The sequence below is a fragment of the Silurus meridionalis genome, chromosome 14, assembly GCF_014805685.1.
Source record: "Silurus meridionalis isolate SWU-2019-XX chromosome 14, ASM1480568v1, whole genome shotgun sequence".
In the NCBI taxonomy this organism is placed as follows: domain Eukaryota; kingdom Metazoa; phylum Chordata; class Actinopteri; order Siluriformes; family Siluridae; genus Silurus; species Silurus meridionalis.
The window spans coordinates 1,136,668-1,161,667 of NC_060897.1; the positions used below are offsets into that span (position 1 = coordinate 1,136,668).

A 25,000-nucleotide genomic window follows, 5' to 3' on the forward strand; every position below is an offset into this window, starting at 1 on the left:
CATCTGGAAATAGAAAGGAAGACAAAGAGACGTGGTGGTGGAATGAGGAAGTGCAGGAGAGCAGAAGGAGAAAGAGGTTGGAGAAACAGAATTGGAATCAACAGAGTGGTGCGAAAAGTAGGCAGGAGAACAAGGAGATGCAGCAGCAGGTGAAGAGGGATGTGGTGAAAGCCAAGGAAAAGGCATATGAGGAGCTGTAGGAGAAGTTGGACAGTAAGGAAGGAGAAAAGGATTTGTAGCGATTGGCCAGGCAGAGGTGGATGGAGGATGGAGATGGAAATGTGTTGACTAGTGAGGAGAGTGTGTTGAGAAGATGGAGGGAGTATTTTGAGAGAGAAGGTTGGATGGTGTGGAGATGTGAAGCAGGAAGTGGATAGGATTAGTAAGGAGGAAGTGAGAGCAGCAATTAAGAGGATGAAGAGTGGAAAGTCAGATGGACCAGATGACATAGAAGCATGGAGATGTTTAGGAGAGATGCAGTGAAGTTTTTTACCAGATTGTTCATCAAGATGTTGGAAGGTGAGAAGATGCCTGAGGAATAGAGAAGGAGTTTGCTGGTACTGATCTTTAAGAATAAGGGAGATGTGCAGACCTGCAGTAACTACAGGGGAATTAAGTTGATCAGTCACACCATGAAGTTATGGGAAAGAGTAGTGGAAGCCAGGCTGAGAGAAGAGATGACCATCTGTGAGCAACAGTAGGGTTTCATGCTGAGGAAGAGCACCACAGACGCATTATTTGCTTTGAGGATGTTGATGGAGAAGTATAGAGAAGGTCAGAAGGAGCTGCATTGTGTGTTTGTGGATTTAGAGAAAGCATACGACAGGGTGGAGCGAATAGTTGTGGTATTGTATGAGAAAGTCTGGTGTGTCAGAGAAGTATGTGAGGGTGGTGCAGGACATGTATGAGGACAGTGTGACAGCAGTGAAGTGTCCAGTAGAAACGACAGACTGGTTCAGGGTGGAGGTTGGACTGCATCAAGGATCGGCTCTGAGCCCTTTCCTGTTTGCAGTGGTGATGGACAGTTTGAAGGACGAGGTCAGACAGGAGTCTTCGTGGACTATGATGTTTGTGGATGATATTGTGATTTGTGGTGAGAGTAGTGAGCAGTTGGAGAAGATCCTGGAGAGGTGGAGGTACACGCTGGAGAGAAGGGGAATGAAAGTCAGTAGGAGTAAGACAGAGTACATGTGTGTGAATGAGAGGGAGGGCAGTGGGGGGTGCGGTTGCAGAGAGAAGAGTTGGAGAAGGTGGAGGAGTTCAGGTACCTGGGGTCTACAGTGCAGAGTAATGGAGAGTGTGTTAGAGAAGTGAAGAAAAGAGTGCAGGCAGGGTGGAGAGGGTGGAGAAGAGTGATAGCAGGAGTGATTTGTGATAGAAGAGTATCTGTGAGAGTGAAAGGGAAAGTTTATAGGACTGTGGTGAGACCTGAGATGTTGTATGGATTAGAGACAGTGGCATTGAGTAAAAGACAGGAGGTGGAGCTGGAGGTAGCAGAGCTGAAGATGTTGAGATGTTTGTTGGGAGTGACGACGATGGACAGGATTAGGATTTACCTTCAGTAAAGTACAGAAACGGGAAAAAGCTACTTAAGTACACTAACAAATTTCATTTACTTTCTTACTGTCCACCACTGCTGAATTTCATTTAGTTCTGTAAATTTGACAAACTCAACTGGTACTGGCAAATTTCAAGCCCAAACCGGACTCAGAACTAAAGATGTCAAACCGGCCGTGACCCAATCGGTACTGTAATTAAAGCATGAATCTGACCGAAACCCGGTATGCTTTTGTAATATGGACCCAGGACAGAGTGTCTCCAAGAGCTAACGAGAAAAAGCATGTAATTATGAGTGTTTTCTCTAAATATCAGGTGTAACCTCACATCGGTTCCTACAGGATCTCAGTCTTCTTCTAAACAGAGTTTAAATGTACAGCATATTCACTGCATACTGTCTGTGTGTGTGTGTGTGTGTGTGTGCGTGTGTGTGTGAATGTTAGACTCTGCTGTCTTTAGGATCGTCTCTGGATTATAAAGATCGGCGAGGCCTGACGCCACTGTACCACACAGCGCTGACAGGGGGCGACACGTCCTGTTGCGAGACGCTGCTCTATCACAGAGCCAAGATCGGAGTGAGGGATGAAAACGGCTGGGACGAGACACACCAGGTGCCTGTGTGTGTGTGTGTGTGTGTGTGTGTGTGTGTGTGTGTGTGTGTGTGTGTGTGTGTGTGTGTGTGTGTGTTTTACAGTTTATACATGATTTTTGTTATGGAGTTTTTGTTGCCATTATGGACCTGTTTCTGTTTTATCTTTTGTTCATCCCTCTATCCATGATTGGGGGGAGGATGGTACATCTTCAATATTCACCTTAATCTTCACCTTCATCTACACCTTCATCTTGACCTCCATCCACACCGTCATCCTGTTTGCCATTGTAGTTTATATTCATAAAAATCTATTCAAATAATTTTTGTTGTATAGAGTTTTAAACAATGGACAGTTTCAAATAACACAAACAAATAATAAACAACCAAACAAACAAACAAATAAGTAAATGTCTCTTGTATTTTGATTGTAGTTAAATGGATTCCAGCTGCAACAAAAAAAAAAAAATCATGAATTAAAACTCTATAAAACTATAAATATTATAAAATAATGTAGTTTATTGCTTAAAATAAAAATATACACTGCACGTGTTTGTTGCTGAAATTAAAGCCTGAAACAAAAACTAATGAGAATTTAAATATACAATATTGTGTAGCATCTCTAACACAAACAAACAAACAAACAAACAAACAAACAAATAGCATCAGCAAATTAAAAAGAGGCAGAGAGATAGATAAAGATGTGATTGATACATTTATTTTTTACATTTTTGGATAAATGTATTACCTCATTATTCAATTTGTCTCAGAAAAACATGTCAGAATAAAAACACTAGAGAAATAACACGTAAGAGTAATAACGCGTAAGTATAATAACGCATCAGAGTAATAACACGTCAGAATAATAACGTGTAAGTATAAAACGCGGAAGAGTAATAACACATCAGCATGATAACGTCAAAATAACACGTCAGAATAATAACACATCAGAATAACATGTCAGAATAACGTCAGAGTAATAACACGTGAGAGTAATTACACTTCAGAATAATTAACCCTTCAGAATACCATGTCAGAGTAATAACACATCAGAGTAACATGTCAGAGAAAAACTTTAGAAGGACATATCAGAGTAATAACATGTCAGAATACCATGTCAGAGTAATAACACGTCAGAATAACACGTCGGACAATATTTTCACGGACCGCTCTTTAAGGTGTGGTGGATAAATCCAACAAAATAAAATGATACGACCATAAAAACAGGTATTTGCCCGGTACCAATTGACCCACGGACCGGTGCCGGTCTGCAGCCCAGGGGGTTGGGGACCACTACTTTAATGAGCAGCTGTGCTACCTCAGAGCTGAATTTATAAAAATGTAATGAATCACCAGCTCCTGACCAATCTCAATACTGACCAATCACAAACCAGAACAATCTCAATCCTGACCAATCACATGCCAGAACAATCTCAATCCTGACCAATCACAAGCCAGAACAAGCTCAATCCTGACCAATCACAAGCCAGAACAATCTCAATCCTGACCAATCACATGCCAGACTAATCCAGTCCTGACCAATGACAAACCAGAACAATCTCAATCCTGACCAAACACATGCCAGAACAATCTCAATACTGACCAATCACAAACTAGAACAATCTCAATCCTGACCAATCACAAGCCAGACTAATCCAATCCTGACCAATCACATGCCAGAACAATCTCAATCCTGACCAATCACAAGCCAGAACAATCTCAATACTGACCAATCACAAACCAGACCAATCTCAATACTGACCAATCACAAACCAGAACAATCTCAATCCTGACCAATCACATGCCAGAACAATCTCAATCCTGACCAATCACAAGCCAGAACAAGCTCAATCCTGGCCAATCACAAAGCAGACCAATCTCAATACTGACCAATCACAAACCAGAACAATCTCAATCCTGACCAATCACATGCCAGAACAATCTCAATCCTGACCAATCACAAGCCAGAACAAGCTCAATCCTGACCAATCACAAACTAGAACAATCTCAATCCTGACCAATCACATGCCAGAACAATCTCAATCCTGACCAATCACAAGCCAGAACCATCTCAATCCTGACCAATCACAAGCCAGAACAATCTCAATCCTGACCAATCACAAGCCAGACTAATCCAGTCCTGACCAATGACAAACCAGAACAATCTCAATCCTGACCAATCACATGCCAGAACAATCTCAATCCTGACCAATCACAAGCCAGAACAAGCTCAATCCTGACCAATCACAAGCCAGAACAATCTCAATCCTGACCAATCACATGCCAGACTAATCCAGTCCTGACCAATGACAAACCAGAACAATCTCAATCCTGACCAATCACAAGCCAGAACAATCTCAATCCTGACCAATCACAAGCCAGACTAATCCAGTCCTGACCAATGACAAACCAGAACAATCTCAATCCTGACCAATCACATGCCAGAACAATCTCAATCCTGACCAATCACAAGCCAGAACAATCTCAATCCTGACCAATCACAAGCCAGAACAATCTCAATCCTGACCAATCACATGCCAGACTAATCCAGTCCTGACCAATGACAAACCAGAACAATCTCAATCCTGACCAAACACATGCCAGAACAATCTCAATCCTGACCAATCACAAGCCAGAACAATCTCAATCCTGACCAATCACATGCCAGAACAATCTCAATCCTGACCAATCACAAACCAGAACAATCTCAATCCTGACCAATCACATGCCAGAACAATCTCAATCCTGACCAATCACATGCCAGACTAATCCAATCCTGACCAATCACAAGCCAGAACAATCTCAATCCTGACCAATCACATGCCAGACTAATCCAATCCTGACTAATCCTAAAACAGATCAATTCAATCCTGACCAATCACAAGCCAGAACAATCTCAATCCTGACCAATCACATGCCAGACTAATCCAATCCTGACCAATCACAAACCAGAACAATCTCAATCCTGACCAATCACATGCCAGAACAATCTCAATACTGACCAATCACATGCCAGACTAATCCAATCCTGACCAATCACAAGCCAGAACAATCTCAATCCTGACCAATCACATGCCAGACTAATCCAATCCTGACTAATCCTAAAACAGATCAATTCAATCCTGACCAATCACAAGCCAGAACTCAGGTCTCAATGAGGTGTGTGTCATCATGATGCTGTCCAAACCACCTGATATCAGAAAATAGGATGTGTGAGCATGTGTGTGTGTGTGTGTGTGTGTGTGTGTGTGTGTGTGTGTGCATACATTTCTATTTCAACTCTGCTCAGTCATCGCTCTGTCTCTCACACACACTCAAACAATTTTAATTACTGAAGGTGTCTGACAGGGTATAAAGTAAATATCTCTCTCTCTCTCTCTCTCTCTCTCTCTCTCTCTCTCTCTCTCTTTCTGTCTGTTTGTCTGTCTCGCTCTCTCTTTCCCTCTCACTTTCTTTCTTTCTTTCTTTCTTTCTTTCTTTCTTTCTTTCTTTTGTCTATCTATCTATCTATCTATCTATCTATCTATCTATCTATCTATCTATCTATCTATCTATCTATCTATCTATCTATCTATCATCTATCTACTCACTGTTTTTCTTTCTGAAATCAACCCCTATTCTCTCTCTCTCTCTCTCTCTCTCTCTCTCTCTCTCACTATAATTCTTCTTTTTCCTTTCTCTATCCCTCTCACTCACTCAATCACTGTTTCACTCTCACCTTCTCTCCTTCTCACTTCTTATTTTATGGATTGGTTCTCCTGCCGTATCCCTGTCTTTCTCTCTGCTTCTCTTTAAACCAAAAAAACCTCCTTCCAACTGAAATAATTTCTTTTCTTCTGCCTTGGATGCTTCTCCTTCTCTCCTCATCACCATGCTCTCTCCGTCCCGCTTACTCCTTTCCTTCTCTTCCTTCTCCTCATTTCTTCTGCAGGCTTGTCAGAATGGAAACTCGCAGCATCTGGAGCATCTGCTGTTCTACGGTGCCGACTCCTCGTCCCAGAACGCCTCAGGAAACACCGCCTTACACATCTGCGCTCTGTACAACAAGGTAAAGCATCCGAGATTACCAGCAGGGTCTGGAGCAGGTTTTCAGCAGGTGCCGCTGAAACAGTTAAAGTTGTGTGAACATGGTTGCTAGGCAACAGGTAGATTAGATACTGCGTGTAAACTAGCTAATTCCCAAGTTAATGGCAATCTAAATACATTATATGGCCAAAAGTGGACACCTGACCATGCGATTGGTATGTGCTTCTTTTTGAAGGCCTCATTCGATAATTTAGTCCCCATTTGCTATTATAATGTGCTCCACTCTTTTGGGAAGATGTTCCACCAGATTTTTGGGAGATTCGTGTGATTTCCTTCAGCCACAATTGTGTTAGTAAAGTCAGGTACTGTTGTAGGTGAGGTGAGGAGGCCTGAGTTGCAGTCAGTGTTCACATTCTTTCTTTTCAGTAGGATTGGAGCTCTATAGATCTTACACTCCAACCCATGCCAAGCAGATCTTCATGGAGCTGGCTTTGTGCACAGGGCATTGCCATGCTAGAACTATTTCAAATGAAGAGAAAATGTCATGCTAGCACATCCAAAAACGTCCTACACAATTCTGTGCTTCCAACTTTGTGCTAAAAGTCTGGGGAGGAACCACATATGGCTGGAAAAGACAGGTGTCCCAATACATTTGTCCATATATTGTAGTTAGCAACTAGCCATTAAGTGTTTTATACAGTGACTTTGAAAATATGATGACAATTTCCAGAACGTCAACATTTACCTTTTTTTTTATGTAGTTAATTAAATAGTTTGCAAAACACTAAAGATTTAAATGAATAACAATCACAAAGCAACCATTTCTTCTGAGGGACGATGATGGTTCCTCTGTATGAGCTCGAGAAATGTTGATATCAGATTTCAGATATTTCCAGATATCAAAAGCTGTTGCTAATAACTGAGGCTAACAATTGCACAAGCTAACAATTGCTAAGCTTTAGAAAGATTGAGAGTCACTGAAAATGTGACAGAAGCTTTAGGTACATGAACATTTTACCCCAGAAATGTTTGTAAATTAGAAAGAAAAAGCTTGACAATATTAATTAAAGATGCCGAAAAGGCAAATTAAATCAGGAAGCTTTTAAAAGCAGTAACATTTTTACCGCAAAGACCTTTTTATGAGTTTATGAAATATAAATCAGTTACTCTCATTTTTAAAAGGTGTCAGTGTAAATCTCCTGAGCATAAGCTATCTGCTAATAACTGTGATTAGCAAGTGCCCAAGCTAACACATAATTGCTATGCTTTATAAAGATTGGGAGACACTTAAAATGAGGCAGAAACTTCAGGAACATTAACATTTACCTCAGAAATTTTGGTAAATTAATATGAAAAGGCTTCAGAAAGTTAATTAAAGACACCACCAAGTCCAACAATCGTATTTCTCTGTATGATTTTTAGAAATGTAGCTATAAATCAGTAAATCATTTTTGAAAGGTGTCAGAGTAAATTACGAGTGTACTAGATGCTTATAATTAAGTGTAACTAGCTAGCATGTAGTTATTAAGCATTATAAAGACAGAGAGACTCTGAAAATGATTTCAGAGAACAATAACCTCAGAAATGTTGTTAAATTAATAAGAAAATGCTTTAGAAAACAATCAAAACTATAATTTGGGACCAAAGACAGTCATCAAGCATCGGTTTTAGCTCAGGGCCTTGATTAGACTGTATGAGTTTCAGAGTTTTAGGTATAAATCAGTCACTGTGTACTTGTGAATGGATCAGAGAAAATCTGTGGAGTGTAAGCTAGCTGCTAATAACTGAGGCTAACACATTTCACATGGTAACACAAAGTTTAAAGTTTTATGAAGAAAACCTTCACAATGTTAATTAAAGACAGTAAAAAGTCAAGTTAAAGGCAAAAGTAACAATTTTACCTCAGATAGTTATTTCATTTCTGTGTTTCCAAAATGTAGGTATAATTTAGTTACTCTGTGCTTGTGAGAGTAAATCGCATGATAATGAGTTTGTAATGTTACTGCAGTTGTAAAAATGAAATAGAAACCACAAGAACATAAACATTTACATCAGATATTTTGGTAAATTAAAAAGAAAATACTTCCCAGGACACTAAAAAGTAAACTTGAAGACAAAATGATATCTTATGGACTTAACTTCTCTGAAAGAGTTTTAGAAACCTAGGTATAAATCAGAAATTCTCATTTGTTCAGGAAAGCTGTGCACGAATCCTGCTGTACCGTGGAGCAAACAAGGATATAAAGAACCACAGCGGACAGACACCATTTCAGGTGAGAGAGCCATTGTGGAAATCCAGGAACCAGTGAGGAACATCTCAAGAAACAAATAACAAAACCTACATGTGTGTTTCTTTAAAGCTTCTTTAGTTTCTATACTGATATTAATATGTTGAACCTTATATCAGAGAATGTTCTTGTTGGGGGGTTTTGCAGGGAATGTAGAACTCTTAATCATCCAGTAAAGCAATAAAGAACCCTCGGAGAACCTATGTGCATATGAGTGTGGTACAAACCCCAAATTATTGCTGCTTATTTTCTTCTTAATGAAAACCATCTTTAATGGTTCAGTAGGTGGTCAAGTCTTTTAAATAGGTTCTATTTGGAAACCTATCTGGTTAAAGAACCTTCCCTCAACATGACAACTTTAAGTGTTTCTTTAAAGGTGTGGGGCATAACTAAGGTTCCTAGGGTTCTTACAGTGGTTTTACCAGTTATACCATTTCATATAACATTTTAGAGCCAAAACAAAATGGCCCTTGACTGTTATAAATGTTTTATAAGTAAGACACTCTCAAAAAAATGTTTTGATGGTTTTACTTTAAAAGTTTATTGGTTCTAAGAAGGGTTCCACTAACCTTTGTAGATTGAACACTTTTAGAATTCTGCACAGAACCTTTTCTTAAATGGACAGTCAAATCATTTTTATTGGTTGTAAATTTTCTTCTTTGAGTGTACATTCTAAAATAAAAGGTTCTTAATGGGTTCTTTAACAGTCTATTTACGCTTCCTGCAATAGTTGTAGGAGAAGTTCTAGGGTTCTGCAAAAAAAACATCAATCAATCATCACTTGTAAAGGTTCTGAAGTTTTGAATGTTTGCTTAGAGTTTGTGCTTCTGTCTTATTTCAACTGTTTTGGTGTGTGTGTGTGTGTGTGTGTGTGTGTGTGTGTGTGTGTGTGTGTGTGTGTGTGTGTGTGTGTTCTAGGTGGCTGTAATGTCAGGACATTTCGAGTTAGGAGAGATCATTAAAAATCACCGAGATTCAGATGTGGGTGAGTGGGTTTTATTTAATGAACAGTTTAATTACTACTAATCACTGCAATAATCACCCAGACAAAAATAAAGTGAATCAATATTGTTTCCTGAATAAAAGAAATTTAAATTACAACAAAAATGTGTTTTATTACTTATAAGGTAACTATGCAAGGTACATTAAGCAATTATGATCATCTTTAATATAAGAAACTACTGTCTGGGTGGCGAGAGTGTGTAAAGCTGTTATTCATGCTAAAGGAGGATCTGTACATTTTATATTTGGTTGGTCAAAGTAAATCTCCATAGTATATATATATATATATATATATATATATATATATATATATATGAATGACACCATGGCATCACTTCGATAAGCTTCTGCAAGAAGAGTTCACATTCCATTCACAAACCGGGACTTGGCCACAACCCCGCTGCCATTCAGCCTCCTTTCCTCCTTCTGCTCCACTGCCATGAGAGGAACTCAGCCATGGCCATCTGTGCCCCGGTCTGTTGACCACCCTAAATTTAAACAAAGTGGCAGATCCGCACGTTGGTATCTTTTATGCGTTGAAGCCACTGGAGCGGGGCATGGTCTGAATAAAAAGTGAAGGCCCCTCCCAACAGATAAAATCAGAGGGTGAGGACTGCCCACTTGATGGTCAGGCACTCCTTGTCTATGGTGCTGTACCGGCTTTCCCACACTGACTTACTTGCACCGGGCAATCCTCCCCCTCCACCACCTGGGACAACACGGCTCCTAGCCCTCTGTCTGATGCATCCGTCTGATGCAAAGCTATCCAGCAGAGAGTGCAACTTTGACACGAGACAAAGCCTGCTGGCCACTGGACCGGATCTGGCACTCCCTTTTTAGCGAGATCAGTCATTGAGCTGGTGACATCCGAATAATTATGGATAAACCTTGGATAATAGCAATCGCTGCCATCTTATAAATTTGGGGACGCACCTGCTCATTATCCAAGTGGAAACCCAGAGATTGGACATTGGAGTTAAAATGATCTGCCAATATCTTTAGTTAAATTCAGTGTTGAAGAAAAAAAGTGATGCACCTAGCCGATCGAGCAGCTTATCGATGCAATTCATTTGATATGCATAACATATAGACACCGTGTTGACTTTCCGATAGTCCTCACAGAATCAGACCAACTTGTCGCTCCTGGACACCAAACCACCGGGTTGCTCCAAGCAATAGCCTTGGGTTCATCCCGTAACATGTTTTTTTTTGTGTTTGTGTAGTCGGTATGGGTGACTGCGCACCACTATACTTGGAGGCATCTCAATATGGTGCTCTATTTGTTCGTCCAGGTAGGGGTAAAAACACATCTGCAAACTCTTTTTTCAACCTCCTGTGCTCTCTGCGACAGCGAGAGGTGGTCTCCACAGGGGACCGGGTGAATTCTGACACAGATTTTGGCCTTACCGCTGGTCCCAGCTCCTTTCTCTTAGTAACCAGCGGTGCTAGAGATACAGGCACCGCCTCCCTCCATGGTTTTAGGAGGTTAAGGTGCTACACCTGCAGTGCATTGCCCCTATCTGTCCATCCAACCTCATAGTCAACGTCTTCAACTCACTGTGTAACCTCAAAGGGTCCTTGCCACTTTGCAAGTTTGACGTGGGTAGTAATTTGAGGACTTTATCTTACTGTGAAAATTCCAGAGGGTGTGCAGCGCTATTATACAGCCAGGATTGCTGTTCTGAAGCCTGTATAAAATACCCCATAATAAGTTGGCCCAATGGTTTTGCTCTAAAGTCAAGGACATATTGAATAACATTTTTACTAGGTGAAAGTTCATCCTTCTATTTATTTTGCAGAAGAAATCCAGCATGTGTGTGGCTTGTGGCCGTATAATAACTCAAAAGGGGAAAACCCTATAGAGGCTTGTGGGACCTCTCACACTGCAAAAAAAAGGGGCTTGTGCCATTTATCCAAGTTCCATGCATCTCCAGGTTTTCATTTGAGGATGAAAGACACTAGTAGATTTGATCACAAATAATCTGTAAAGTTTGCGCAGTGTACGTGACATGAAAGCCGTGAAATCTCTTTCGGGATTCCGATCTGGGGATAACATGGAAGAGCACCTCCACAACACTACGTGCTGAGATGTCGCAAAGAGGAATTGCTTCTGCGTAGTTCACCAAACTCACAGAAAGTGCTATTCTCATGCAGTCCGCGCTAATGGCATGACGAGGTCCATACCAATTTTCTCAAAGGGGACCTCGACATTTGGGGCATGCCATCTATGCAGATCACCACGAATGCCCGTCCAAAACGAATAAGTGCAAAGCATGGGTAGGAGAGCCCAATGTCTGGCTGGACTCGCTCACCATTGATTACTCTCACTTGTTTGCCAGAGATTTTCATCTTGTGTCTGCTCCAATGGGGAATTCCCCGGAGAGAGGGGTGGGCAAAACCCTCAATGCTCTTCATGTCTGTCGGATGCGGAGCTGACGTCGACCACCTCCTCAACCATCATAACGCACGTAGGACCCATCCACACACAATCAGCTCCTGAAACCGCTGCCCCTGCTCGGTGCGCACCTGAAGGAGGGCCTGGTGTTGTTTCTTCTGGAGCTCGTCGAGCACCTTTACTAGCTTACCCAGCGGTGAAGATTCTGTGGGGGCGTACCTTGCCGGGTTTCGGAACCAGTGTAGGAGAGCGAACTTTGCAAAAGAGAATACAGATTAGATACATTCCCAACAGGTGTTCAATTCTTACCGCTTGTCTTACCTCGCCCTTCATTATGAACGGTGCTCGGCCACGCCCCGGCTGCCAAAATGGAATAACCTGGTCATTCAGTATATTCAGGTAGTCAACTAACCTTATTCTTAGGTCCCATAACGTTGCTGAACCTAGACCTGACCAACTGCAGCATCCCAAGATCATAGAACTGCCTCCCCACAGGCTTGTATGGTAGGCACTAGAAATTATGAGTACATCAGTTCTCTTCGCATTGTGCTTGTGGAAATGCTCTTATTTTCACTATAGCTATGAGTTCTGTTCTGTTGTGTTGTTTTTTACGATTTGATTTCACCAAATGTTTAAGTGATTGGCGATCACAATAATTCAAGAGTTTTTTTTCCAACCACATTTCTTCTCGAAGATGATGGTTCCCCCACTATCCTTTATGCAAATGTAAACAATATTCTTATTAATGCTTTAAAGTATTTATGCTGTTTTAATCATTTAATCAATTTATTTATTTATTTATTTTTTATATCTGAGTAATATATAATATAATATACGTTGTGAATAAATGTATTTTGCTTTAAAGTTTTAATATTGCCACTTTATAGGTATTTATTTATATTTTAAATAAAAAATTGGTCAAACAGAAATGCATGCTGCATCAAAACAATTTGTGCCATTAAAATGAATTTGCATTAATGCGTTATTAATGCTTTAATTTTGACAACCCTAATATATATATATATATATATATATATATATATATATATATATATATATATATATATATATATATACACCTGCAGTAACTACAGGGGAATAAAGTTGATCAGTCACACCATGAAGTTATGGGAAAGAGTACTGGAAGCCAGGCTGAGAGAAGAGGTGACCATCTGTGAGCAGCAGTATGGTTTCATGCCGAGGAAGAGCACCACAGACGCATCATTTGCTATAAGAAAGTTGATGCAGAAATATAGAGAAGGTCAGAAGGAGTTGCATTGTGTGTTTGTGGATTTAGAGAAAGCGTACGACAGGGTGGAGAGAGGAGTTGTGGTATTGTATGAGGAAGTCAGGTGTGTCAGAGAAGTATGTGAGGGTGGTGTAGGACATGTATGAAGACAGTGTGACAGCAGTAAAGTGTACAGTAGGAACAACAAACTGGTATGAGGTGGAGGTTGGACTGCATCAAGGATCGGCTCTGAGCCCTTTCCTGTTTGCAGTGGTGATGGACAGGTTGACAGACGAGGTCAGACAGGAGTCTCCATGGACTATGATGTTTGCGGATGATATTGTGATTTGTGGTGAGAGTAGGAAGCAGGTGGAGAAGAGCCTGGAGAGGTGGAGGTACACGCTGGAGAGAAGGGGAATGAAAGTCAGTAGGAGTAAGCCAGAGTACATGTGTGTGAATGAGAGGAAGGGCAGTAGAGGGTTGCGGTTGCAGGGAGAAGAGGTGGAAAAGGTGGAGGAGTTCAGGTACCTGGGGTCAACAGTGCAAAGTAATGGAGAGTGTGTTAGAGAAGTAAAGAAAAGAGTGCAGGCAGGGTGGAGTGGGTGGAGAAGAGTGATAGCAGGAGTGATTTGTGATAGAAGAGTATCTGTGAGAGTGAAAGGGAAAGTTTATAGGATTGTGGTGAGACCTGAGATGTTGTATGGATTTGAGACGGATGATATATATATATATATATATATATATATATATATATATATATATATATATATATATATATATATATATATAATAATTATTATACAAATTAAGAAATCATTAATTAAACTTTTGCGAACCAAAATGAATGCTTAAGGATTCTAGCGGTTCTATTAGTTACACTCAACTGAAAAACATTCACCAGAACACTTTGCCGTGTAAAACACATAATATTCTAAGATTTATAGCACAAAATAAATTTTGTTGATCATCAATAAAATCTAAATGGAATATATTTTTATTAGTTCATAGTGAGTTCATAATATATCACATACACTCTCCTGTGTGGATTTGTGTGTGTGTGTGTATGATTTCCAACTTGTGTATGCTGCAGTGCCATTTTTGGAGTCCCCGAAGTTTGCGCCCCAAAGACGGGAGAGCGGTCGTACGCTGGCTCCGCCCCATCCACACCCGTTTCTCAGAGCCAACAGCGACAACAGCATGAACGTTCCAGAGTGGATGGCCTTCCCCAACGCAGCCATGCCCAGCATCGTCTCTGTGCAGGTACACAACATTATACTGTGTGTGTGTGTGTGTGTGTGTGTTTGTGAGGAGGTCAGTTCTCCTCCATAGAATAGTCCCAGAATGTCTTTGTAGTTATTTTAATTGAACATGTAATTGGGATGTATTTTGTGTGTGTGTGTGTGTGTGTGTGTGTGTGTGTGTGTGTGTTTTAGGGTCTGAAGCATGGTGGTACAATGCGTAGCTCCAGCAGTCCCCGGGGAGCCCGAACGCGGTCACCATCCCGTGGCCGGACAGGAGACAGAGACGACCGCAGCAGACAGAGTCGGAGACAGGGGTGAGAGTCAAATACAGCGAATTGCACTGGTTTCAACATATACACACTTACTCACACGTACTTATCCAGAATACATTTTAAAATGACATTGAATCATAATACATTACACACAATTAGATATAGATAGATAAATCTATATAAAAATCAATTTAAAAGTCAGATTAAAATAGTTGATTCAGAAATGAACATGTACACGTTAAATAAATCAGACTCGATCAGTTTCACATAATCACAACACACTGACTTTTATCCGATCTGAGTCATTAAAACCATTTTATTTATAAACGATTATTAGAAGATGCACTACACGTTTAGTATTTAGAAAGTGTACAAAACTTCTCTTTGCTAAACTGTCTCGAGCGCGTTCTCTCAGAACCGCTGCTGCGACGTGAATATGACGAAAGCCGAGGCGTGTCCTGAGACCCACATAAAATACAGATTAACATGACAGAGGCAGAGCTGCATCTTCCTGCAGACACAACAGGAGAAGAACATCTGGTTTTATTTGATCTTTTTGCACTACAAAAGTATGTGTGTGAAACGACCATACGTTCGAAATCAGAAGGCACTTGAGTAAATTGATGATTTGCTCTCTGTCTGAAGCAAAGAAATAAAAGTGAACTAACTGTAGCATATTGAATTGCAGAGCATCAGAATTTTTGCAGTGAATCACATCGTGTTGAATCAAATTCAAATCAGATTCTCACTGCATCGTAATGGGGTGAAACATATCGCATCATATCGCTAGCTGCTTCATATGTATCTTTAATGTATCATGATGTTGACTATTCATTGCATTGGCCGCAGTTATGGAGATGGACATCTTTTATATCTATATATATATATATATATCTATATATCTATCTATCTATATATATATATATATATATATATATATATATATATATATATACAGTACAGACCAAAAGTTTGGACACACCTTCTCATTCAAAGAGTTTTCTTTATTTTCATGACTATGAAAATTGTAGAGTCACACTGAAGGCATCAAAACTATGAATTAACACGTGGAATTATATACATAACAAAAAAGTGTGAAACAACTGAAAAATGTCATATTCTAGCTTCTTCAAAGTAGCCACCTTTTGCTTTGATTACTGCTTTGCACACTCTTGGCATTCTCTTGATGAGCTTCAAGAGGTAGTCACCTGAAATGGTCTTCCAACAGTCTTGAAAGGAGTTCCCCGAGAGATGCTTGGCACTTGTTGGCCCTTTTGCCTTCACTCTGCGGTCCAGCTCACCCCTAAACCATCTCGATTGGGTTCAGGTCCGGTGACTGTGGAGGCCAGGTCATCTGACGCAGCACCCCATCACTCTCCTTCCTGGTCAAATAGCCCTTGATGCCTTCAGTGTGACTCTACAATTTTAATATACATGAAAATAAAGAAAACTCTTTGAATGAGAAGGTGTGTCCAAACTTTGGTCTGTACTGTATATATATATATATATATATATATATATATATATATATATATATATATATATATATATAATGATAGATAATGATATTATTATTAATCTATTTATCCATTCCATTTTAAATTAATAAAATCAATCTTTTAAATAAACTCAATCAAACTTTAGTTGTACCAAATCAGTTACAATGAATCACTAAGGAAACCGCACTTACTTGCAAAGAGTCAAATACTTACTGTTAACACACAAATACAGTCACGCAAAATCACACATCATACACGTGTAAGTGATGAACATGTGTGTGAGTGTGTGTGCTTGTGCATAAACGTGTGTGCGTGCGTGCGTGTGCAGGCCGGGCTCCATCAGTTCACAGGGTGCTGCTCCGGCTCAGCGCCGGCGTCTCTACAGCGCCGTGCCGGGGCGAGTGTTTGTGGCCACGCGCTCACACACAGCACAGGGCGAGCGCGAGATCAGCCTTAACAAGGGAGACAAAGTCAAAGGTGTGTGTATGTGTGTGTGTTTACATGTAAATAAAAATCAATTCCAATAGTATAGTCAATGATAATATCACTAAATGTGAGTGTGTGTGTCTCTGTGTGTTTTCTCAGGTGTGGATAAACGTTGTCTGTGTATGTATTCTGGTGCCATGTGTATGTGTGTGTGTGTGTGTGTGTGTGTGTGTGTGTGTGTGTGTGTGTGTGAGCATGTCTGAGTGAAGTGTGTATAAAAATCTTGTGCATGTGTGTGTGTCACATGTGATGCTAAGAGGCATTTGGACCTGCCTGGGATCTGTATGTCTGTATGTCTGTATGTGTGTGTGTGTGTGTGTGTGTGTGTGTGTGTGTGTGTGTGCGCATGTGTGTATGCCCGTCCTTATGTCTTTTGTATGTTCACATATATATGGATGTGTATGACTCTTCGAATGCTCTTGTATGTGTTATGCTGTTACTGCACTCACACACACACACACACACACACACACACACACTTCTCTCTGTGTGTGTTCCCTTAGTACTGAGTATTGGAGAAGGAGGATACTGGGAAGGGACAGTGAGAGGACGGACCGGTTGGTTCCCTTCGGACTGTGTGGAGGAAGTGGCAGCTCGCAGCCTTGAGCACCGCTCAGGTGAACACACACATACACACACACACACACTCAAAAATGGGTACCATTTAGGCCTGATGATGATGTGAAATAAAGGTATTTGTGTTTTAGTGAATTAGAGATGTACACTATATTGCCAAAAGTTTGTGGACACCTGGTCATTAGTACGGTATGTGCTTTTTGAGCATTGTATTCCACATACAGTCCCAATTTGCTCTTATATTTTCTTTCACTCTTTTGGAAAGATGTTCCACTGGAGTGTGCTTGTGGACACTTGTGTTTATCAGCCACAAGGGTCAGGGATGTGACTGGAAGAAAGACCCAAAATGCAGGAAACAACCAAAGTAATGTTAAACTTGAATACTGTGTGGCGAAGGAACAATGCCAAGATGGCTGCGGACCCGGAAGCGTGCGCAGAGAAACCAGAAATCGGAAGATCCTGATAGTACTACCCTCCATGGCTGTCTCCAGATTGCCCCATTTTGACCATTGTCTGGGGAGTAAAAGGTGGTGGCTGGAAGAGGCAAGGCATCAGGAGGTTGGGTGCCTGCAGTGGACACAGCAGAACTTAAGGCTATCGGCCACTGGGTAGAACGCCCTGGAGGTTGGTTAAAAGTCAGATGAAGCGTCGAGTGAGCCTCCTTGTGGCTCCTTGGGCAGGTCTCTGGTGGGCACCCAGGCTGGTATAATGATGCAAAGCGACACCCCCTTGTGAATGTCTGAGGCAGAACAACGCCTTCATCTTAGGAGTACAGCGGTCCCCTAAATGGGACACGGAAACTGAATGGTGCATAAGGCAGGGTTCAGGAGTGGAGTGGCATTCTCAGCATGACAGGAAAGCTGGGAGACATTCTCAACAACGTAGCAGGACCTGGAGGTGTTCACGGCAGGGCTGATGGGCTGGGTAGCGTGTTTGACCAATGGGAATCAGAAACTGGGCCAACCAAGCTGTCACCAACGTGACATGCCCTAAAGTACTCCATTCTCTGCATCCATGACTTGCCAGTTTGAGGCGGGGCAAGCCCAACGCGTTGGCCAGATTATTCTGTCAGGGATGCGACTGGAAGAGGGACCCAAAATGCAGGATGCAATCAAATATCAGGAAAACCCAAGGGAAAAGGGGAGCCAAAAATCAGGCCCGGCAAAAAGAGCAATAAAGGGCAGAGGAGGAACACAAATCAAAAAGCAGTCCAAAGTTCAAATCGGTAATCATGGTAGCCAGACAGAACAAGGATCATGGCGTCCTAAATATTGGGTGGCATGGGAAAAATATAATTGTGTGCCGTGAAACCGGAAATGCCTGATGTGATCCTGACATCAATAGTATTTTGAGTGTTCCAATACATCCCAAAGATGTTTAGTATCGTTGAGATCACAGCTCTATAGCAGGCCATTTAAGATCTTCCTCTCCAAACCATGTAAACCATATATTCATGGAGCTTGTTTTGTTCAGGTTTTGGTTTTCAATTTCAAGTTAATGCAAAATTTTACTATACCACATCCAAAAACGTTGTGTCCAGTTGTGTGTCTCCAACTTTATGGTAACAGTTTGGTGAAGAACCACATATGGAGAGAAACGTCAGGTGTCCCAAAACCTTTGTCCATATAGTGTATGCGATTTGGACTTGACCACACTGGTGAGTCAAATACTCAGTTACTGTTCAAATCAGATACTCGAAGTGTTTTACTCAAGTCATATTGGAATTTTAAGTTGGAATAGAGTAAGTTTTGCAGTAAGGTATCTATACTTTTTGGTTGATTGGTGGTTCTCTTACTCATGTCCTGATTGTCCGTTGTAGGGAACCTCAATAAAGGCACCTTGTTTCTGAACGGACTTTAGGGTTAGTGTAAAGAACAGTGGTAATGCCCTCACACTCCTCAGAATGGGCTACTTCACATCATGTACTCACTCTCTCTCTCACACACACACACACACACACACACACACACACACACACACACACACACATTCTAACCTGTGATCATGTGGTGCGGCTGTGTGTGTGTGTTGCAGATAGCCGTAGCGAGAAGACCAAAAGACTTTTCCGTCATTACACTGTGGGATCGTATGACAGCTTCGATGCACCAAGGTAAGGCCAGAGACCACCACAACAAACACACACACACACACACACACACACACACATCACAAATCTTTTTGAATGTTGAATTTTTTCATTACATACAAACATATTATTGCAGCTGTTTCTTTTGAAGTTAGACTCGTTTGTTGATGAACTTCACAGGACAGATAGATCACTTGGTCATGTGTATTTAACATCCATCACATACACATCCAGCCACAGAATGCCACACCATGTTCTTTCTGAACGGATCGTTGATATACCTCAGGACCTCAGCGACGAGTTTAAAGTTGAATTGCACATGTTTCAGGAGTACCAATAGTCTTGTCCATTTTTTCTGCTGGACCTGCCTGGTCGAACCCTGCCTCTGGATTTAGTTCTCTTTAGTTGGAGACGACTTGGTGCTGCTGGAGATGGCTCTGCTTGGGCAGTCTGGAGATCCATCGATATGCTGTGGAGGGTTGATCTTGAGATCTATGAAGTTTTCAAAGTCTGCTAGAATGGCTAATGGGCTGCAATCACCACAAAGAGTTTTGCATTTAAGTCTCCATTAGTGAACAGCTGATAACCTCAATGATGATGGAACTGTAATGAATGGACTTTCAGTGTCACCCAAATGAGAATCTTTGAGTCTGGTTCCTGTCAAGGATTCTTCCTTCTTGCCACTGTTTCTTTGTATCGTACTCATGCCCCTAAGTTTGTGTAAATGTACTCAGAAGAATGTATGAAAAATTTAAACCTTGTTACATTTTAATTGTGTCTGCCTATTACATTTACAGCATTTTTGAATAAGCCTTTATCTAGAGACACTTCTTGCTTTGGAAACAGCTTTGAAGGTGGTATCAAAAAGTTTTGAAACTAGCTCTGTTTAGTTTTTATTTATCTTTACACACTGTCATCTTCAAAATAATCACCTTAAACAGCAATACAGTGCTCCCAGCATTCCTGCACCTTCTGAAAGGTGTCCTGAAAGTCTTCTTTTCCAAGCGTATCAAGCACCTTCTGAGAACCATCAAGAACCCCTTCATTGTTGAGGATGAGTGATGGATGCTTAAATGCAGAATGGTTCACCCCATGGTCCACTGAGCAGACTGTAAGTGTATATTAATTACAGTCCGAACCGTCTGGAGTTGCTCAGTGACTTTATGGTTCTTTAAGCTGTTCGAATGTGGAACCATCCTCAGACAATTGAAGAGAAATCTGAGATATAAGCTCCACCTCCTGCTGTAGTCTTTACTATTCCAGGTACCAACAAACGTCTTTAGAAGACACTTAGAAGATGTCATCACATCTCAGGTGAACTGGAACAGAGGAAAAGCTTGCAGATGTTAATCGAGATTAAACACAATCACTGAGTCAAATTCTCAAATGGAACAAAGGCAAAACTTTTATGATCACTGTTTTTTCATGAAAGGAAAGAGAGAGAGAGAGAGAGAGAGAGAGTTAACTAGAGTACCCCAGTTATCTTTATTATTATCATCACACACACATACACACACTCGCTTCCCTACTTTCTATTTTTACAATTTTTCCCATTATCTTTCCCTATTTTCGGCTTTATTGCTCCTCCCATCTCATTGCACTCTCTCCCTCCATCTCTCCGTCCGTCGCTCGCTCTGCTCGTTTCTCTCACTTTTCTCACCCCCTGTACTTTTTTTAATTTTCTCTCCCTCGCCTGGTCTCCCCCACCGGCGCTCCATCTGGAGGTCAGAATATCAAGGGCACTCGAGAGGATGGAGAGATGGAGAGTTGGAGAGAGGGAAAGAGGAGAGAGCTGTATTGCACATGGATGAAGATGAAACTAAAGGGTGAAGTCTGACAGGAATAAGGGAAAAAGTAAGAGGTCAGAACGAGAGGCAGGAAGTGATACGCCACTACCATTCGTGATTCCTCAACCACAATACTACTTCTACTGCATTATTAATGAATATATTAGCAATGCTGCTGCTGTACTGGAATTTTAACACTAATTACTACCATAATTATAATCAAATGAACAAAACTCCTGCTTCTTCACTGACAAGTTCTAATACTAAGTTATACTAATACTACTCCTAACTTCTCCTACAGTCACTACCACTACTACCCATGCGTCCTGATTACTAATAACACCGAGCAGGATACTAATGAGAAATAGCAATAACAAGCAAGAATATATTTATTACTAACAGTACTATTAATAATACAATTACTACATTAATATACAGTGTACCAAATCTGTGCTATTAATACTATACTGATACAATACTTATTACTAGTGTACTAGTATATACATTACAATATTGTTATTAATAATTATAATAATAATATCTGTATTGTTAACAGTACAATATTATTACACTATTAATAACAATGACGACATTAATATTATTACTACTGTATTTTCCGGACTATAAGCCGTTACTTTTTTCCCATGTTTTGAACCCCGCGGCTTAAACAACGAAGCGGCTAATTTATGAATTTTTCCTGGGTTTTTCCCGGTTCCACAAACTTCAAGCCAAAAAACTGAACCCCATAACATTAGACCAATGACATTTCGAACGGAAATGAAAAAACGCACCTCACCTGTGTTCTGAGCTGCACGGCATCGGGAGCAAAAAAGTTTTTCTTAAACGCACGACGATGCCAAAAGATAAACTCCCGAGAGAAATAGTTGTGAAAGGAAAGAGGAAGACAGTGAACAATGACTTCTTGGTCGGCTACTGTTTAGATACAAGCCGTTGTAACGCGTTGAGTCTGGGTGAAGGGAGAGCTCGCTAACTCCAGTTACAACAGAAATCATATAAGCACAGACAGGTTTCCAAAACTCGTGCTTTTTTTTCTTTTCTTGGCAACAGCGTTATGGGTTAGTCAAAGAAACTTAGAAATGAGCATCAGAAAATAATAAGGACATATTCCTCAGTCTTACACACATGCAGTAATAGCAGAAAAATGCAGTGCCAGGCTATTCCCAAAATACCGCTCTGCTTCTAAAGGAAGCGCAACATATAACACATATTTCGGTGTAACAGACACTGTCTTTTGTTATAACCTGTGTAAAGTACATTAGTGTAGTACATTACTGCGGCTTATACACAAGGTGCGGCTTATTTATGTTTAAAATACAAATATTTGTAAAATTCAGTGGGTGCGGCTTATATATGGGTGCGCTTTATAGTCCCGAAATTACGGTATGTTGATACAATACTTCCTATATAAAAAATGAATAATGATAGTATAGTATACTGTATTAAATTATTATTATTAACATACTCTATACTAATGCTATACTATTAATACTATATTGATGCAATATGACAACTAATAACAGTAAAATCACTGCACACACTAACTCTGGTTCTTCACCTAAAAAATGTGAGAAAAATTTGAGCCCCAACTCATATTCATTTGAATTACACAATTACACACAATCACGATTGCAAAACGCCGTCGCTGTAGAAACGATAATGTACCAGAAGGAGCACATGGTGTAGAAATAAACCTGTGATCTGCAACTGCGCTTCTGTCAGAGCTGCGAATTAATCAACATCTCCAGACCAATCAGAGCACCCGATTCCCTGAGCCTATCAGAGAGCTCCATGCAGTACAGCACACGCAGCGGGTCGAGCGGACCTGCATGCCGTACACATGGACACACTCTGGCACTGAAAGCAAGCATGGACACACACACACATTTCAAACACTGCAAATACACCTTCTACCATTAATCCACCCTTCCTGGTTCTCTCCATCTTTCTCTACATCTGTCTCTCTTTCTACGTCTTTTCCATTGTTTTGCACATGACACCATGTAGAGCAGAAACGCAGAAGAAGCGATGGGATGTTTCAGGCGATGATGTGATAGCAATAGAGAGAGAGGGAGAGAGAGGAAGCAAAGGAGGAGAGGGACGGAGGGAGGGTAGGAGGTAAGGAGAGAGAAAAGAGAGAGAGAGAGAGAGAGAGAGAGAGAGAGAGAGAGAGGATCAAGCAAGAAGAATAACATCACCACGTTAGGAAAGCGGTGCTGACGGAGATGATGTGAGTCCAGCTCTTCATGTCTTTCTATCTCTATCTCTCTCTCTCCTTCTCTCTCTCTCTCTCTCTGCCCCTCTTTTTCCTCATGCTGCTCATCCATCCCTGTCTCTGTTCCTGTCGTTCGTTAGAGAGTGGTTACGTCTACCTGCTTCCCATAGATTCATTTTCATTCATGCCTTCTGCTTTGTTTACGGACGTTGCAGGCTGTGCTGGTTGGGGGAGGGATGTGTGTGTGTGTGTGTGTGTGTGTGTGTGTGTGTGTGTGTGTGTGTGTGTGTGTGTGTGTGTGTGTGTGTGTGTGTGTGTGCAAGTTGAGAGTGTAACGTGGGCGTCGGTGGGGGGGGGGGTGCACATCAGGTTGCTAAAATAACTCTGTAAAGAGAAAGTTTAAAGGACAAAAGAGTGAATAAGGAGGAGGAGGAAGAGGAGCAGGGGGAGGATGGGGAGGAAGAGTAAAGGTCAGGTGGACAGATGGCAGGAAGAGGAAGCAGATGGGGCGGAGAGACACATGGAGGAAAATAAACAACAGGTTTCAGATGAGCACTTCATTAGCCCAGGATCTGATTCGAGGAACTTTGAAAGTCACCAGAGAAGCGCAGAAGCGAATAAATCGGAAAACTCTGGGAACTCTGGTTTTATTAACGCACTGCTTTCAGAATGTTTTTTTTGAGATCTTTAATAAAACATATGGCTTCAAACTGCAGGGTGAATCATCCTGTTTTTGACCTTTTCCCTGGAAGTTTTGCCTCTTTTTTAAGGCAAACAGTGACTTTCCAGGTACAGATTCAGATTTAAATTGCAGTACAGTAATTCTAACATAAGACCCGCCCCCGGCACAATAAGACCCGCCCTCTTGTTTTCTTTTTAAACAGAGATAAAGGTGTTCGCTCTCTCACCAGGAGGTCATGCGTTTTAGCACCAGCAATGAAACGATTATCTGTTGGCTGACTTCCAAGGAAGCAAGACTGGGAGGGGCTTACTCTGGCTGCTCGGTCAATCACAGTGAAGCTAACCAATCGTGGGTGTCTGTGAGTTGGTGTATGTAGAAGAGGACAGACAGCTCGTTTCTCAGAGTGTGATCCTCTGCCGTGGGATTCAGGAGCTACAGCTTGTGAAGATGAGGAGGATCTGGATTTAGATGAATACACAAATAACTTGTTAGTAACTGGTCTTAACCGGGCCTTTAGGTCTCATTTGTAGTCGTAATATTTCCAAGGAATGTGATGGAGAGATGAGATTGAAGGATGTGATGAAGAGTTGAGATGGATGATGTGACAGAGGTATGTTGTACAAGCCCTGATAAAAGGATATGATGAAGCGATGTGTTGAAGGAATGTGACGGAGGGATGTTGTACAGACTGATAGAAAGATGTGATAAAGGAATATGATGGAGGGATGTGATGAAGGGATGTTGTACAGGCTCTGATAGAAAGATGTAATGAAGGAATATGATGGAGGGATGTGATGAAGGGATGTGAAGTAAGGATGTTGTACAGGCTCTGACAGAAAGATGTGATGAAAGAATGTGATAAAGGGATACGATGGAGAGATGTGATAGAGGATTTGATGGAGGAATGTGATGGAGGGATGTAATAAAGAGATGTGATGAAGAGATGTGATGGAGGGATATGATGAAGAGATGTGATGGAGGGATGTGATGAGATGTGATGAAGAGATGTGATGGAGGATGTGATGAAGAGATGTGATGGAGGGATGTGATGAA

At 41.1% G+C, this 25,000-nt stretch overlaps 1 protein-coding gene across 3 annotated transcripts in view; it reads left to right on the top strand.

Moving 5' to 3' along the window:
- shank1 (SH3 and multiple ankyrin repeat domains 1) overlaps positions 1-25,000 on the top strand; it is an 80,486-nt gene that overhangs the window by 25,120 nt on the left and 30,366 nt on the right. For all 3 annotated transcript variants that reach the window (XM_046866893.1, XM_046866894.1, XM_046866895.1), the window contains exons 6-14: positions 2,001-2,168; positions 6,078-6,194; positions 8,368-8,445; positions 9,379-9,445; positions 14,176-14,345; positions 14,519-14,640; positions 16,426-16,574; positions 17,087-17,200; positions 19,194-19,269. In XM_046866893.1, coding sequence (XP_046722849.1) covers positions 2,001-2,168; positions 6,078-6,194; positions 8,368-8,445; positions 9,379-9,445; positions 14,176-14,345; positions 14,519-14,640; positions 16,426-16,574; positions 17,087-17,200; positions 19,194-19,269 — 1,061 coding nt within the window. The remainder of the gene's footprint in view (positions 1-2,000; positions 2,169-6,077; positions 6,195-8,367; positions 8,446-9,378; positions 9,446-14,175; positions 14,346-14,518; positions 14,641-16,425; positions 16,575-17,086; positions 17,201-19,193; positions 19,270-25,000) is intronic.